This window comes from Palaemon carinicauda, chromosome 26 (genome assembly GCF_036898095.1).
Source record: "Palaemon carinicauda isolate YSFRI2023 chromosome 26, ASM3689809v2, whole genome shotgun sequence".
Taxonomy (NCBI): Eukaryota; Metazoa; Arthropoda; class Malacostraca; order Decapoda; family Palaemonidae; genus Palaemon; species Palaemon carinicauda.
This window is the reverse complement of record NC_090750.1, coordinates 41837151-41854401: the sequence shown is the minus strand read 5'-3', so window position 1 is coordinate 41854401 and position 17251 is coordinate 41837151. Positions and strand designations below refer to the sequence as shown.

General features: G+C 43.1%; 1 protein-coding gene across 1 annotated transcript in view; it reads right to left on the bottom strand.

Moving 5' to 3' along the window:
- Positions 1-1303: 1303 nt before the first annotated feature.
- Positions 1304-17251, bottom strand: part of LOC137619508 (protein SHQ1 homolog) — a 183787-nt gene continuing 167839 nt past the window's right edge. The window contains exon 9 of the mRNA XM_068349600.1: positions 1304-1910. Within this exon, the coding sequence (XP_068205701.1) occupies positions 1491-1910 (420 nt within the window). The 3' untranslated portion in view covers positions 1304-1490. The remainder of the gene's footprint in view (positions 1911-17251) is intronic.

The window sequence follows — 17251 nt, the reverse complement described above, 5'->3', positions numbered from 1 at the left end:
ATATTTTTCCTTTATCTTTTTTATTTTTTAACAGAACAATTTATATTTTTTAACGAAACCTCTGCAAGATAAGAATGTGAAACTTGCCCCACTATAATTTCCAGTCTCCTGCAATTTTTATAGCATTTATCACAAGGTTAGAATGGGAAAAAAAGGGTTCACAGCTGTGAATGATTTACATCCTCAGGAAAGGGTGTAGCATAAATTAATTTCCTGTTTGATTTGGTGCGTCAAAGTACCTTGTAAAAGTTTGAGATAATTTTAACTGAACAAATTTTGTATCATCACGTAATGGTAATTTTAAAAAGCTTTATTTTAAAAAGTGCCCATTTATTATTAATAAATGAGGAAGTTGCAGATTATAAATTCCTCTTTCCCAATTTTTCTTCTTTGAAATAATTTTTCTGATAGAAAATTATTCAAGCTTATGATAATTAAATAACACTAATCCAATTCTAACAATTTGACATTTTTCACACACACAATCTTTTCTTTGAACTGTCATGCAAATTTATATTTTTTATCACCCTTAGTGTATATATTACATATCAAATATTACTTAAACAGTTCATGTATGAACTTCTTTGTCCTTATTGTTAGGATTACCATCCAAATGATTTAATACTGAATAGTTTACAGGTGTTAACTATAAATTTGTCATGTTTATTTGTAGCTGAGAGATGGGCTATGTGCTGTGCAGAGATGGAGAGGGGGGGGGAGGCTGGATGCAAAAGAGCATGGTCAGTTTGAAATCATCAGCTCTCTGCGAGTACTTATCGCAAAACCACGAATGGATGAATTTTTATTCAATACATTAAGCGGTTCTCTGTATCACGAATAGCAGAATCCATAAAAATAGAACATGCGAAGATCGAGGGCCGACTGTTTGTCTTAGTACACCAATAAACCCTCAAGCAAATGCATTACTATCTTTATTTTAAAATTATCTTGATGAGACAAGACTGTGAAGCTTCCATTGCATTTACTTATGATGAAATGTTGAACAAGAGCATTACACTACTGCTTAACACTGCATTAACCTTTGCTAACCTTAAGAGGGTACAGTATTTATAGGCAAAAGTAGGCATAATAATAAGTAAAACCCTTTGTAATTTATATGACATCACATTTTCACAGTTAGTACTTTTTTTAATGGCCACAGAAGCAGCTTTGTTTAAGATCCTATTGCTTCCCAGCGAAATTTACTGAGTATTCATCTGTTAAGTTTAATAACGATTGCTCTATGTATATTCTTACAAAACATATACGCAGTCTTCAAGGATTAAATACGAAACATCAAAGGTAGCGCAAATATATAACCCGAGATTATAATTTTTCCTCCAAAAAATTTATAAACCTATTGATAAAGTGAAAAACAATTTCCATAACAATAACTTTTGACATACAAATTTGCAAGAACAAAACCAAAGATGTACATAAAATAGTACAGTAATTTCAAACTTAACAGAAATATTGACCAATTCAGATACTCATACATCCCCACTTTCTGATAACGTATCATCATCTGAATCCAGGTCTGACGAGTCTGAAGATGAATCTTCTTTTTCAGAGTCATCATCACTTGAGTCATCGCTCGAATCTGAGGAGTCTGTTTCTTCATCACTATCCTCATCATCATCACTGTCACTATCACTACTGGAAGAAGAATCGCTGTCACTTATGTGTGACAACGCTTCACTCTTTTGGGTGACATTTCCATCAACTGCGTCCTGATTGTCCTCGCCTAGAAGGGCTGCCCCATTCTCTATTATAGTCATATCTGCTAAACTAGCTGCAACGGTATTGATGTTCTCTTCGGGACTCAAACAACTTTCATCTTCTAAGACCATGTGTGCAGCAGCTTCAAGCTCATTAAGCTCAAGCCCCACATCATCTTTCTCCAATTTTACCTGAAAAAATAATAAAAATTAATAATTCCCCAATCCTGAAGTGATAACCTTAAAGTTATTTTTTGGGCTCGAGCCATATCGTACTGATGGAAGTTCCTTTCGGCAGCTTCCTACTGTATAATATTTCTGTGAGTGATATTACAAGAGAATCACAGTCAGGTATCACGGGGTTCTAACCCCCGTAACGAATATCCTAAGATATCGTATATAATCAGGGACGTATCCGTAGATAACCATAGATATCTGCACCCCCAACAGACTTGACCCAGTCTAGGAATCTATGGAGGAGGATAGGTGAGGAGCTGTTACATATCCTCTCCCTTCATAGTTCTGTTCGTGTCTGATAAATTCATTCCAATTTTCGCAGCTTACCTGCGCGTTCGTGTTTTTGTCAAAAGCGCCTTTTCTCTGCTTTTTGGAGTATCTCCTCGCATGACGGCTTCCCTTTTGTCATCAAAGTTGAGTACCCTCCTCTTTTAGTTTGATTTAACTGTAACTGCTTTAGATCCCCTCGGGGAGTGGTTAATTAACTTTATGGCGATGAGGGAGCCGGGCGCTCCGAGTCCAGCTAGCCATTGGGCACCATGTTGATCATGTGTCCGCCCTTTTTATTTCACTAGTATCACGTTAGCTAGCTTTATTTTGGCATTACGATGCCTTGGGCTCTGTTTTATGTTTACTTTTACTATGCTTTTATGTAGTTTAAGTTTTAGTATTATGAGCGTCGGTCCCGGCTACCCTTGCTTAGAGGGTGGTAGTTTTGTCGGAGACAGGTTCACCGATGGCGATCAGGTCTTTCTTTCTGGTCTCATTGGCAGCGGCCTTTTTTACCCTTAAGGATTTTTTCCTCGGTTATACTAGTTTACTGAGCCCCTATGTCTGCTGCTTTCGATCTTCCGGTTTTTTCGACCTATTAGGCTTAGCCTAGCCCTCGTTGGCAACCCATGCTGTATTCGTTCATGCTAGGACTGTGTAGTCCATTGGAGCTCCCCTTTGCGAACGGTGAGCTCCCCTTGTCAATGCGCCGACTTACCTGTACTGCCGTTCCCTACTAGCCTCTGGGATTTCTCGATCGACCTGCGGCATTGCCCTATTATGCTTAGCCTAGCCCTCGTCGGCGATTCTGTTGGATCGCCATGCTGCATTCATTCATGATCTCTCATGCTAGGACTGTGCAGTTTTTTTGGAGCTCCCCTTTGCGAAGGGTGATCTCTCCTCGTCGGTGCGCCGACTTACCTGTTCTGCCGTTCCATCCTAGCCTCTGGGATTTCTCAATCGACCTGCGGCATCGACCTATTAGGCTTAGCCTAGCCATCATCAGCGATCCTTTGATCCGCCATTCTGCATTCGCTCGTGTTCTCCCGTGCTAGATCTGTGCAGTCCATAGGAGCTCCCCTTTGCGAAGGGTGATCTCAACATGTCTGTGCGCCGGCTTCATGTGCTGCTGTTACGTCCTAGCCTCTAAGATTTCTCGATCGGACTGCAGCCGCCGTTGCTGACGGTATGGCAAGTCTTTCCGGGACGGACATAGCATGAATTTTATCATTATGCTGCTGTGTATTTGCATTTGATGATCGTGGGGGTTGGTTCTTTAGGGGATCTGACCCTCCATGGCCATCGGCATGCTTCTCCCTGAGGTGTAGGCTATCAGACTGATGGTAGTGCCAGTACCTACCGGTTTTGCCGCCACCTTTTGGCACACTATCCTATAGTACCTGTACTGGCGATGCGTCGTTGCTTGCGGCAGTGCCGCCACTGGAGGCGCTGCCTTCAGCTATGGCTTGTTGTTTTCTGCAGGAACCCTTGCCGTTTGTCTCCGCCGCCCTAGGCACCTTTGCCCTTGACGGTGTTGCTGTTATTGGCGGCGGGGCTAGTATTAGTCTGTGGGAGTGGTTTACTGTGCCGGTGCCTTAAGCCACATAGGACGCTGGCAGCAATGCTGTTACCCCCTAGCGCTGCCAATACTTTCGGCAACGCTGGTACATCTGGCGTACATGCCTTTGGCAGTACCAGTACCTGACGACTATGTCGTCAACTTTAGACACTTTATTCTCATCTGTAGTATCCGTACTGGCGATACATCGCTTCTTACGGCAGTGGCGAGACTGCCTTCACCTTTGGCAAGATCTTTTCTGCAGAAACTCTTGACCGTTATCCCTGCTGCCCCTGGGCAATATTGCCCTTGACGGCATTGCCATTACTGGCGGCGGGGTTAGTACTAGTCTATGGGAGTGGATATCTGTATCAGTGCCTTAGGGCACATGAGATATCGTTTGTTCTTTCCTATGCCACTATCCTTCAGATTGTCTATGCTGTGCCCTAATAAGGGGTGTCACAGTCCCGGGCCTTCCACCCTGTGCATGAGTAAGGGTCGTCTTCCGAGGCTGTCTTGACAGAGGAGGCAAGTCCAGGGGTCGTGGACTTCGAAATGGCAGTGGAGGAAGAGGTTCACGTCCTCAACATAAATAATGAAGGTCTCCTGGTAGGGGGACAGCTGGCTTTGTTCAAGGATTGTGGGTTCTTCAGTCCTTGGACACAGAGCGTCATTTTCAATGGCTTTGGTTGGAAGTGGTAACAAAAGTCACCACAGTTCAAGAGATTCTTCTAGAAACAACACCTTATCTGGAACAGTATGTATAAGGCCTTCTGAAGAGAAGAGTTATCTGCTGCGTAAGATCTATGAGATTTCAAGGTTGTCTATTTTGCGTGCCAAAAAGGTTTCGAGCATACCTTTAATTATTCTCGTCTTGTTCGTTCGGTGCGACAGGTTCCGTATGTTGACTATTTCGCAGGTACGGACCTTATCACCCTTGGAGGCTTTCATTGTCTCTATAGATCTTACAGACGTCTTTCTATCGTCCGATAGGCAGACACTTCTCCCCCTACCTTGGTTTCAGCCTGGAGAGAATGGGCTACGTATTCAGAGCTATGCCATTCGGGCTCAACATGGCTCTGAGGATTTTCTCGAAGTTTACTGACGCAGTCGTACAGCAACTTCGGGAGATAGGCCTTCAAGTAGAGGCTTACCTGGTCGACTGGCTAGTGTGGATTCCCTCCGCACCGAGTGCTCGGAAGCAGCCACTCGAGTTGTACGGTTCCTCCAGTCCCTTAGATTTCAAGTCATCTTCAAGAAATTAAGACTGGCTCTAGCTCAAGATTTCCAGTGGTAGGAGATTTGTTGGGACCTTAGTCTCACTCCCTTTCTATTCCTCTCTCAGAGAGAAAGGAAATAGAGACGTCAGTCAAATCCCTGATCGAGGCGGGGATGATCACCAGGGACGCAAAAAGGTGGCTCTAAGATCTTTACAATTCACCTCGGTAACGAACCCTTCCCTCAATGTACAACTCAAAGATGTAAGCACAGTTTGGGAAAGGAGAGCCTCCAAAGCTCTTCGCGACCATCAGAAGATGACTCAGGTTTTACTGCATAAGCAACTTAGACCGTGGTCCACTGCCAAAAGTCTTTCACAGATGGTGCCGTTGCGCTTTCCTCCTCCAGTAGTGCCACTTTGTGCAGACACCTCGTTGGATGGTTGGGGGCCATAACCCACCCAAGAAAGTGCAAGGCTGTTGGTCTCAGAAATTTCAGCAATTCCACATCAATATTCTGGAGTCCATGGCAGTCTTCTTGTCCCACAAAAAATTATACTTGAAGGAGAACATTCATATCTGTCTAGACCTTGACTACAAGGTGTTAGTCCATTGCATCAACAGACAAGAGTTGAGGTCTCCTCAAATAAACCACGTAATGATAGCTGTCTTTACGTTGGCTCAGAAGAAAGGTTGACACTTGTCAACACCCCACCTTTGGGGAGATAAACTCCCTGGCCTTCAAGTGGATCTGTTTGCGACGAATCTCACCATGATACTTCCCTGCTAGGTAGCACCGAAAGTGGATCAAGCAGTAGTGGGCATGGACGCAGTGTCCCTGGATAGGAATCATTGGACAACGATTTACCTATTTCCACTGTTCAACATCCTCAGGAATGTATTGGACAGGCTTTGATCTTTCAAGGGACGGCAGCTCTGGTGGCTTCTCTGTAGCCAAAGAGCAACTGGTTTCCTATCGTCACAGATTTGAACCCCAAGTTGGTGCCGTGACCAACCCGATTCTGTCCCAGGAGGAACAGCAGAAGGTTATTTACAGTTTATCGTGGAGATCGAACAACCCTCATTTTTATGCCCTAGCCCTAGGAAGGAAGTTTCAAATTCAACGTGATGAGTGGGTATTTGCAGAAACTACGAGTCGTCTAACACCATGACTCCGTATGAAATGTCATGGATGAAATGGGTCAAATTGTCCAAAGGCAAAATTCAGGGTCGAATTTCCACCCTTGGTAGACCTATACTATACGCCTTTGATGTCGGCTTTAACTCTGATCTCTTCAACAAATTCCGAAGGTTTGTACAAGGCTGCGGCTGTCAGCTCCACTGAAGTCTCTCTTGGTCTTTGGACAAAGTTTGGCAATTAGCTTCGGACATAGACAATCAAATGGCTTTTATTCATGATCGCAATCAGAAAGTTATCTTTTTAATTGCGATGGCTTCCGGTGCTCGGGTAAGTGACATTGTGACGCTTTCTAGAGACGATGACCACATTGAATTTGTGGATAATGGTGGTTAATTTATACCCTGATCCCACTTTTCTGGCTAAGAATGAACTTCCCTTTAAACGTTGGGGTCTATGGAAAATAGTTCCCCTACCAGGTGATCCTTCCCTGTGTCCAGTGCACTGTTCAGAAAGGTATTTACTAAGAACAGTGTAGTTTAAGGGTGGTCATTTGTTTCAAACATACAGTGGGGTCTGATTTATCTCTGAAACAGTTGAGCTAAAATTGCTTATTTATACAAAGAGCGGACCCGGCTAGTATGACATCGGGTCTCGACCTTAGGGACGTGGCTTCCTCCTTGAACTTTTCCAATATATGTTCTTTGAGGGACTGCAGGCATATACTGGTTAGAAGTCCACTTGGGTTTTCTTCAGGAATTATCTGAAGCAATTGGAGGAGATACATCATTTTGTGGTGGATGCGGGAAGTGTTATCAAACCCGCTGCATCGATGTAGCCCACCATGCGTCCTAGGGCACTCCTTCAGCTTGTTATTAACAATGAGTAAGAATTTGGTTATTGCTCTAAGGACAAAAGGGAAAATGCATTTCATCATTTCCCTTTTCAGGTTCACATGTGTTTTTCCGATGCTATGTGTGTTCCTTCAGTGGTACAGCCTAACTGTCTAAATGGTAGTTAAGCTATATCTCATTTGGGTTGGGTGATTACCCCTTTTTTGTACAGGCGTGGTCATGTGTCTATTGATCAGGTTTATCTTTTCATAAGTTCCCTACGGTTCCTTATGTCAGTATTTGTCCCATAATGTTACATTATGTCTGGGTATGGACGGGATGTATTTACTTGTGTACAAAAATTTCCATATGCGGTTAATGATGGTTGCTCGTTAACCTTGGCACCGATTCTTGCGAGTAAAAGGCTGTGAATTGTTACATGCCTTTTAATTTTACGCCCTACTATTATAATTATAATTACTCTAGCGGCATTAACTTTAGTGTACCTTCTCATTATTATCCTTCCTGAACATAATTGGATTTAGTCTCCTGGCGGGTTTTGGTTCCACATGCCTCACCTATGATGCTTCCTTTAGTTTCGGGTTCCTTAAGGTTCTCAACACTAAACTCAAGTAAATTTCCAATTGCGGAGGGCGGTCCTTTGGTCCTTATTGCCTCCTTGTCGGACCATCATGCTTGTCAATACTGCCTCCGAACTGTTCTGGGATATATAGTTGAGAGTGATACCTATGCCTTGATGGAGTAATCCAGTAGGTGCATTTCGGTATTGGGACCTCTCTCTTTGAAGCTTCCTACCGAGACATAGGTAATTCTCTGGTACACTTCCCTCAGGACGACATGGCTCGAGCCCAACAAATGGATTTTGACGTAGGAAAAATCTATTTTTGGGTGAGATAGCCATGTCGTCCTGATGGCCCACCCGTTACATTGTCCCTGTCTGATGCCTCTTCTCACGGTAGTTACGCTGCTATGTGGAACAAGTTTATCAGAGACGAACAGTACTATGAAGGGAGAGGATATGTAACAGCTCCTCACCTATCCTCCTCCTTAGATTTCTGGACTGAGTTAAGTCTGTTTGGGGTGCAGATATCTATGGTTATTTACGGATACGTCCGTGATTATACACGATATCTTAGGAGTGTCGTTCCAGGAGTTAGAACCCTGTGATACCTGACGATAATTCTATTGTAATATCACTTGCAGAAATATTATACAGTAGGAAGCTGCCGGAAGGAACTTCCATCAGGGCGACATGGCTATCTCACCCAAAAAAAGATTTTTCCTACGTCGAAATCCGTTAAGTTACAATAAATTTAGGTAAACAAAACAAAATTAGTAACTGAATAACATTTTCCAACAAGACATCTCAATTAACTCCCAAAAGCAAGTTATTAAAGATTTACAATTAACATGGTATACTTGCACCTAATTTATACACTTTTTCCTGACTTAAATCATTATTGTATACAGTATATAAAAAAAATGCACTGATTCTTTCTACAAGTATCTTAATACTTAGTGATAAGTCTTAATTATAATCACATCTACAAAACAAAGGCCTTGTCATTATAAATGTAAATGTGGACCACACAAACAGTTTTTATTATCATCCAACACAGACATGGGGAATTTACTTTTTCTTACAATATTAATTGGGGGGGATCACAATAGTACTTTCTGGGTCGACCTGTGACGGCCGGTGAAAGTCCTTCTTTTCTAATATAAATCTTCCAAATATACTAGAGAAAGATAAAAGCATGGAATGCAGAGGTTACAACCCTCGCGCGAGCACCTTGTTGGTGTCGTATATCTAACAAGGGCGTGTGTAAACCACTATTCACAGGCTGTCTTCCATTTAGATAATCCCTTCATCAAAGGGGAGGGCCATGACAGGCCTTAGAGAATACAGTTGGGTTACCCTACCGACACCTACCACTCGCGCTCACCAGGTCATCCTTCTGATTTTGGACTTGCTCGCAAGTTGAGATTGTTTTTGCAGTGTTTTTCGAAGTTTCTCGTCATTTCAACATGACTGATATTGCTATTTCACCCTTACCAATGTTAAGTACCATAGTTTGTTTTGGCAGCTTATTGCAGTACCGGGCTTTTGTTCTGTTTCCACTATGGTGGTTTTTAGTTTTGGAAGCGATTGTCCTGCCTAGGTATCGGCAGCCATTTTGGGTTATGTTCGCTTCGGTAAATTTTCAAGTTATTATTGCCCATCTGGTACTCTGTCATCTAGGTTATATCACTTATGTTTTATGACCATTGGTATTATCATTAATTATTATTAGTTTTTACTATGGTATTTATTTGCTTGCAAGTCCAATTTGGACCTACGAAGAATAGCGATTTAAAGAATAGCGATTTAGTCTATTAGTTTTGTACTCGCCTCAGGAAGGCTCGATTTAGACTATATCCTTCTTTATTTGTTACGTTGTCGTTATTCTTCGTTCTTGGTTATTACAATTACTAAGAAAAAAAGCAATCAATTTTACTATTATTCTTATCATATTGTGTGATGTTAGTTTTTTATTATGTAACCTTGAGAGCGAGAGCATAGTGCTCGTTTCCTGTTCTACAGATATGAGTTATCCCTTCTCTCGTTTTCTTTATTAGCTCGAGTAAGAGAGGTGAATTTCCCGTTTTCCGTTTTGATACGATCACGAGTTATTCAGGCCTCCTCTTATTATCCGAGTTGATGATAGTACGTTTAATGTTATACACATTTTATTGATGTGGTTACTGTTAATATAGCTAGCACTATTAATAAATACGTTAGTGTATGAGTCATTAATTGGGGTCGTTTTATGTCGACACCCTTAGCTCCGCCTTGAGTTATACTCCGCTATAATGGATACTTATTAGGTGAGAACTAGTCAGATATTTGGAGTGCAACGGTGAAATCCGGCACTCAGACTCCGGCTGAGGCCTTTTGCACACGAACCTTTGTCATGATTGATCACAATTACACTATTACGGCCCCTTTTATCATCGAATCTCCGGCTTCACTGGAGATAACACATTCAAAATTGAGGGTATTGTTATCGTACCGATGACGGTCACGATATCACGATGACGGGCCTTTGTCACCGGGTCTCCGGTACAAACAGAGATCAAGCAGACGATCAGAACTGGGGTTAACAATGTGATACCGATGAAGATTATTTTCATGTTACGTGGTTACTGATTATTAATATAATTTCTTAATATATTAAGGTGTTAGCTTTTTTGATCAATCAGACGATAAGAAACCAGGGTATGAACACCTTTTTCATGAATAATCACAATATCGTACAGGTTGTTCACGTTTTCACTGTGACGGACCTTTCTTACCGGATCTCCGGTGGAAACAGAGATCACTCAGACCACGGGTGGCCAATCTTTTGGTTTAGCTGTAAAGGAAAGGATTTAACATGAATACAAAGTAAACTGTACTTACTTTAATGACACTTTGAATTTGTGTTGGTAATATTCATTAGCTATTCTTGGAAGTCCAAATGAAATTATATGAACATAATTACCAATTTTAAAGAAAAGTGTTTCATTTACTATCTTGGGGTATAGTGCGTCACTTGTAATCATGAAATGCACCACTGTTGGCGCATGCGCCATAGGTTGGCCACCCCTGACTCAGACGTTCAGAACCGGAGTTAACTTTATTTTACCGATGAGGTTATAGTTACATGTTATGTGGTTACTGGATATTAGTAGAAGGGGATAGCGTTCGGTTCCGAGTACTGAGTGGAAATTTATTGCTATTTGAACACGATTTTGTATGGATATTTATCCATATATATACATAGTTAGAATTAAATATAGGCATAAATACAGGCATAATTAATTTATTTCTATTTTGAACACGATGTTGTATGGATATTTATCCACATTATGCATAGTTAGAATTAAATATATGCATAAATATAGGCATAATTAATTTATTTCTATTTTGAACACGAAATACATAGATAGAATTAAATATATGCATAAATATAGGCATTTTATTAGCTATACGGCTGATCCCAGCCTGTGAATAAGATCACTAACCAAGTTTCAAGGAACATCCAGACTTATGTCCCCTTTCTTTTACAGAAGGTCCGCCTACATGGTGTGGTTCCCGGAGTCATGCACGTTCTGCTACGAGCTGTCCTCGCTACTACGGACCCATGATGTAAGTCGGTTCTAGTATGTTTCCTTTTGGTATCCTTTGACGATGATTTAATTTGATCCGGATTAATGTATGCATTGCTTATTGAGGAGAACGGTCTTCTCCTTCATCACTAATCCCCTCACTTCTTTCAGGATGATGATGATTCTCTCCGGCCTGCAAGAGAGGCTCTCCGCCCTTGGGTATCAAGGTTTGGAAGGAATGCTCCATCTAGAGGTCCCTATCTCCTCGGAGTGTCCTCTCTAAGGTTGGACGTCGACTCCATGGACGGCCAGGTAGGTGGGGATGAGTTTTGAGCCTTCAGCTTTGCAATAACCTGCGACACCGACCTAGGACCCTCAAAGGATCCTGATGTTCATGTTACCTTGCATAAAACCGTGACTGCTAAAAGCAACACATCCTAGGGAAAGCCAAGGGGCTATGACGGAGCTCAAAGATATGGTGGCGAGTCGGATCCGTTCAGGAACTCGAATGACTCTCCCTACAGCCCCAGGCGTATCGGAGTAACCTCCTTCGATAAAAACAACACAGAGATTTGCCTTACATGTTCCATATATAGATGGTACCATAACTCTGGATGGCATAGACGTCCTCCCTCTGGGGGACCTAGATTTTACTCTCAGGTACTAGAATTCCCATTCAACGGATTCGTTCGATTGAAAGAGCATGCCTTGGTTAGGTTAGACAAGGTACCGAAGGTAACGGTATTATTTCCTAAAGGGCAGGCCCGATCTGTCTGGACCAGGATGTTGTCAGTCTGGGGGGTACGATAATTCCAAGCTCACCCCACACAATGGGGAATACGCCATATCTATAGCCGCTCTCATCGTTGCCTTGTCTATTATGGATAAATGGACAGGTCTTACTATTCAAACTGACAAAGAAGGTTCGGCCATACCGGCTCTGAAAGAGCCGGACCCCACCTCGGGGAGACCCTAGCCTCGATTTATCCCACTGAGGCTTTGTTTCGGATATTCAGGAAGAACCAATCTCTGCCCTTCCAATTCTACCTACACGTTTGGTGGTCTGATCGGGATAGTTGTGGGAAATACGTTCTGTCAGAGACCTCTATCTGACAGGAATCGATAGTCGGTTACCCACTCGTCATCACAGTCTTCCTCTGATTCGACGTCTATGCATCCGAATCCCCCTCATCAGGTGGTCTACCTCAGGTACACAGCCCAACCTCGTTGGGATGTCCTCGCCTGCATACAGCCCTAGATCCGAACCCTCAGGCTCCTTTCGTGGACACCAGAGAGGAAGCTACAGGAGTAGAAGACAGTCCCGCCATCGAGGCGGACCTAGGAAAAAGGGGGCTCGGAGAAGGAAAGGACCTAGATTCACTCCCTCACAACGAGGTGGTCCCGGTAGGGGGGAGACTACCATTTTCGAGACCATTGGACCTTCGGTCTGGTGGCTCATAGTATAATCTCTAAAGGTTTGAGGTGAAAATGGCCACAAGGTCCTCCTCCTCCACCAGTGGCCTTCTCCCAGAAATCCACTCTCCTCCTGAAAGAGTACACCACAGAGATACTCAAGAAGAAAGCAATCAAACGGGATCGATCACTGAAGTTCCAAGGCCGCCTGTTCACAATTCCGAAGAAAGGCTTGTCGGCATTGAGAGTGGACCTGGACTTGTCAAGCTAAACTCTTACATTCTCTGCGACAAGTTCCGGATGTTGACTATCTCTCAGGTACGGACCTTACTTCCCCGTGGGGCCGTCACCACCTCTGTCAATCTTACCGACGACTATTAGCTTGCGCCTATAGCTCGAAACTTCTCTTCTTATCTGGGTTTCCGCCTAGGCAGGAAACCCTTTGCATTCAAGACATGCCCTTCGGCCTCATCATTGATCCCAGGATATTCACGAAACTGGGAGAGACAGTGTTAGGACAACTCAGGAACCAAGAGATACAGATCATTGCTTATCTGGCCGGTTGGCTCATTTGGGCCCGGCCGGCCATAGAAGGCAACAGAGCTACGAAGGAATTACTTCGATTTCTCTACAACCTGTGATTTCGGGTCAATCTCCAAAAGTCTTGCCTGCAACCATCAGGCCACTTAGAATGGTTAGCCATTCAGTGGGACCTTTTGAGGCACACGTTGTCTCTCCCTTCCAAAAGGGTAAGAAGAATAGTTTCCAAGATCAAGAATTTTCTCAAACACAAACAGGTGTCCAGAAGAGCCTTAGAAAGTATTCTCGGCCTTCTCCAATTCACTTCAGTAACAGATCTCCTATTAAAAGCCAAACTCAAAGACATCAATCGAGTTTGGAGAAAGAGAGCTACAGTACCTATAAGAGACAAGGTCTCGAAGATCCCCTCTGTCTTGAAAATGAGACTACGCCCATAGTCCGAACCGAAGAACCTCTCCAAATCGGTTCCTCTACAATTCCCACCCCCACAAGTGACATTCCATACAGCCGCGTCTCTAAGTGGATGGGGGGATTACTCCGAACATCAGATGTTTCAGGGCTCTTGGTCACCCGCCATGAAACAGTCCCATATCAATGTTCTCGAAGCCATGGCAGTGTTCTTGACCCTGAAGAGAGACTCTCCTCCGAGGTCGACCCACATCAGAGTAGTGTCAGACAGCACAGACGTAGTACACTACGCCAACAGGGGAGGATCCAAGTCACCCAACCTGAATCAGATCCTGGTCACTATCTTCGCCTGGGCAACAGAAAAGAACTGGTTCCTGTCAGCAACTCACCTAGCGGGAGGCCAGAATGTGAGAGCGGACTCACTATCCAGGACGAATCCACTGGAGTCAGAATGGTCTCTAGACATAATTTCATTCCGTTGATACTCAGGCTGGTTCCGGGCCTCCAGGTAGATCTATTCGCAACTCAGATGAATCACAAACTTCCCTGTTATGTGACCCCAACCCTGGACCCTCGGGCTTATGCCATGGATGCATTAACCCGGGATTGGAACCATTAGAAGATTTCCCTATTTCCCCTAGTGAATCTTCTAAAGAAACTTTTACACAAACTACGCTCCTTCCGGGGCGCAGTGGCTTTAGTACCACCTCACCGGCCACGAACAGTTGGTTTCCTCTCCTCGTCGAGTTGAAACTCCGTCCCATCCGGATCCCGTTCCTCAAACTGACCCAAGTAATCCAAACTCACTGTGTCAGATTACTCAAGGATAGCCAAAACTCTAACTTTGTGGACTACAGGAAGTTTGCAGCTCATAGAGACGCGAACATTGAACCGGAAAACGATCTCTTCATCGAATCGGACAAAAGGGACTCGACAATTCGCCAATATGATTCGGCCGTTAACAACTAGCAGATTCCCTAAGAGTTCAGATCATACTCGTATGTCCCCGAATTTAGCCATCTCTTTCTTGAGGTTCCTATTTGACAAAGGCCTAACAGTCAGCACTTTAACCACCATCAAGTTAGTTTTGAAGAAGCTCTTCCTTGTTGGGTTCAACATTAACCTAGCTGATTCCTATTTCTCATCAATTCCAAAAACATGTGCTAGGCTTCGACCTTCGGTTCGGCCACAAAAGGACTCTTGATCTCTGGACGATGTTCTCAAACTTGCAACGGACACGGACAATGAATCCTGCTCTTATATCATTCTTCTTAGGAAGACTTTATTTCTAATGGCTATGGCCTCAGGTGATGGAACATCAGAACTAGCAGCTCTCACGAAACCCGGAAAACATAGATTTCCTCCCTTCAGCCGAAGTACTCCCTTTTCCAGACAAAGCTTTCCTAGCTAAAAAATGAGGATCTGCAAAATAGGTGCTCCCCTCGGAAGATTATTCTTCTTCCCCAGGATCTTTTCTCCGTATACAGTCACTACTCTCAAGGCCTTTTTAGCTAGAACTGCCACCCGCCCGTCTGGCCCCCTTGGTTATCAGGGAACAAGGAGGTACTATTTCCATTCACGGTATCAGGCAACAAATCCTCTACTACATTAAACATACTAATCCGGAATCATTTCCCCAGGCTCAGTAGGTACCTCCAACAATGACTTCCAGAACAGGGACTTTGATGATTTTAAAAAATATACGGGTTGGAAATCCACTATGGTTGTCAAACGCCACTATCTAAAGATCTTACAGGCCCTTTAATACCCGACGATGGCAGCGGGGAGCCTTATCCCTCCCCATTAATCTCTTCTTCTTCCTTTCTTCCATCTCTTCTGTTCTCCCTCCTACCCGCCACTCACACCACGTCGCCACTCTCCTGGGTAGTTCGTTAGCCCTATGATATTTGCCATGTTTAATTCCTATGGTTTAACTGTTATTGTAGTTACCGCTCCTTTAATGTTTAGATATGCTTAGACATGTAAGGTTTGATGCCTTTTGCGATTCGACACTCAGTTGGTTCCTTGTCGTCATAATTATTTAGCCTTACGTTCCCTATGTCATTTGGCTAGTTGGTAATTGGACGGTTACTTACATTATTATATCATATTATTGTCGTACATGGTGATTGTATTCTCCTCATTATATTATTACTTTATTGGGCTTGGAAGGCATTCTCTGGTACATTTTCACCGGCCGTCACAGGTCGACCCAGAAAAGGGATTTTGACGAAGGAAAAATCCATTTCTGGGGAGAGACCTGTGACGCCCGGTGAAACCCTTCCCGGTTATTTTTGTACGGACCCACCCTTTCCTTGCCAAGCCATATGTTCTTGCAGAAGGATGACCTGGTGAGCGCGAGTGGTAGGTGTCGGTAGGGTAACCCAACTGTATTCTCTAGGGCCTGTCATGGCCCTCCCCTTTGATGAAGGGATTATCTAAATGGAAGACAGCCTGTGAATAGTGGTGTACACACGCCCTTGTTAGATGTACGACACCAACAAGGTGCTCGCGCGAGGGTTGTAACCACTGCACTCCATGCTTTTATCTTTCTCTAGTATATTTGGAAGATTTATATTAGAAAAGAAGGACTTTCACCGGGCGTCACAGGTCTCTCCCAAGAAATAGATTTTTCCTTCGTCAAAATCCCTTTTGTATTTTTCATAAAATAAGCCCAAGTCCAATCTTTTAACGTGAGTATGTTTTTATTATAGCTAGAACACAGCTGTTAAGAATTATAACAAAGTGGCAGTAGAAACTGGTGGGTGAAGGGGACTCCAACACCTGCCAGCACACTGAGAGACCACTTTGACCTTAAGGGGACACGGTTAGTAAGCAAATATATATATAGGGGTTTAGGGAGAAAAATGCAAAATCCTAAAAAAATTCAAGGAGCTTCATATGGCAATGGAGAATGTGTACGAAATATTTTGTCAAAATTTCTCTTACTTTCGTAGTTATATGGTAATTGGTAACAGTAACTCAATGAGCTAAAAACATTGATCCATACAAGACAATGGAAAATTTCTTTGATTATCGTAAGTTTAGATAATTATTACATATTAGTATAAAAAAAAAAAAATTTGAGCAATGGCATCTGTAAACATTCCTCGAGTCACAAGACTCAAGTGTTTATTATATCATATTATTGTCGTACATGGTGATTGTATTCTCCTCATTATATTATTACTTTATTGGGCTTGGAAGGCATTCTCTGGTACATTTTCACCGGCCGTCACAGGTCGACCCAGAAAAGGGATTTTGACGAAGGAAAAATCCATTTCTGGGGAGAGACCTGTGACGCCCGGTGAAACCCTTCCCGGTTATTTTTGTACGGACCCACCCTTTCCTTGCCAAGCCATATGTTCTTGCAGAAGGATGACCTGGTGAGCGCGAGTGGTAGGTGTCGGTAGGGTAACCCAACTGTATTCTCTAGGGCCTGTCATGGCCCTCCCCTTTGATGAAGGGATTATCTAAATGGAAGACAGCCTGTGAATAGTGGTGTACACACGCCCTTGTTAGATGTACGACACCAACAAGGTGCTCGCGCGAGGGTTGTAACCACTGCACTCCATGCTTTTATCTTTCTCTAGTATATTTGGAAGATTTATATTAGAAAAGAAGGACTTTCACCGGGCGTCACAGGTCTCTCCCAAGAAATAGATTTTTCCTTCGTCAAAATCCCTTTTGTATTTTTCATAAAATAAGCCCAAGTCCAATCTTTTAACGTGAGTATGTTTTTATTATAGCTAGAACACAGCTGTTAA